This window comes from Eimeria mitis, genomic scaffold (assembly GCF_000499745.2).
Source record: "Eimeria mitis Houghton genomic scaffold, Emh_scaff202, whole genome shotgun sequence".
Lineage (NCBI taxonomy): Eukaryota > Apicomplexa > Conoidasida > Eucoccidiorida > Eimeriidae > Eimeria > Eimeria mitis.
Genome location: NW_013570342.1, coordinates 28,746 through 29,107, shown reverse-complemented (window position 1 = coordinate 29,107; position 362 = coordinate 28,746). Strand labels below are relative to the sequence as shown.

Sequence of the window (362 nt, the reverse complement as noted above, 5' to 3'; positions counted from 1 at the left end):
CAGCAGCAGCAGCAGCAGCAGCAGCAACAGTATGTTAGGAAATACCAGCAAGAATGCTGATGGAACCACAAAAGTACCTGAAACCCCAGTAAACCCTAAACCCTAAACCCTAAACCCTCAACAACCCTAAACCCTAAACGCTAAACCCTCAACAACCATAAACTGTAAACCCGAAGCCCGCAACAACGCTAAACCCCAAACCCTAAACCCTCAACAACCCTAAACCCTAAACCCTCAACAACCCTAAACCCTAAATTCTAAACCCTCAACAACCCTAAACCCTAAACCCTAAACCCTAAACCCTCACTCTTTGTCTTTCTATTTCTCTGTCGTCTTGTACATGTCTTTGTAGGGCACTGAAT

At 45.0% G+C, this 362-nt stretch overlaps 1 protein-coding gene across 1 annotated transcript in view; it reads left to right on the top strand.

Moving 5' to 3' along the window:
* Window positions 1-31: 31 nt before the first annotated feature.
* Window positions 32-362, top strand: part of EMH_0003170 (uncharacterized protein) — a gene marked incomplete at both ends in the record, with an annotated part of 7,159 nt that continues 6,828 nt past the window's right edge. Inside the window, one exon of the mRNA XM_013496284.1 lies at window positions 32-88. Coding sequence (XP_013351738.1) covers window positions 32-88 — 57 coding nt within the window. The remainder of the gene's footprint in view (window positions 89-362) is intronic.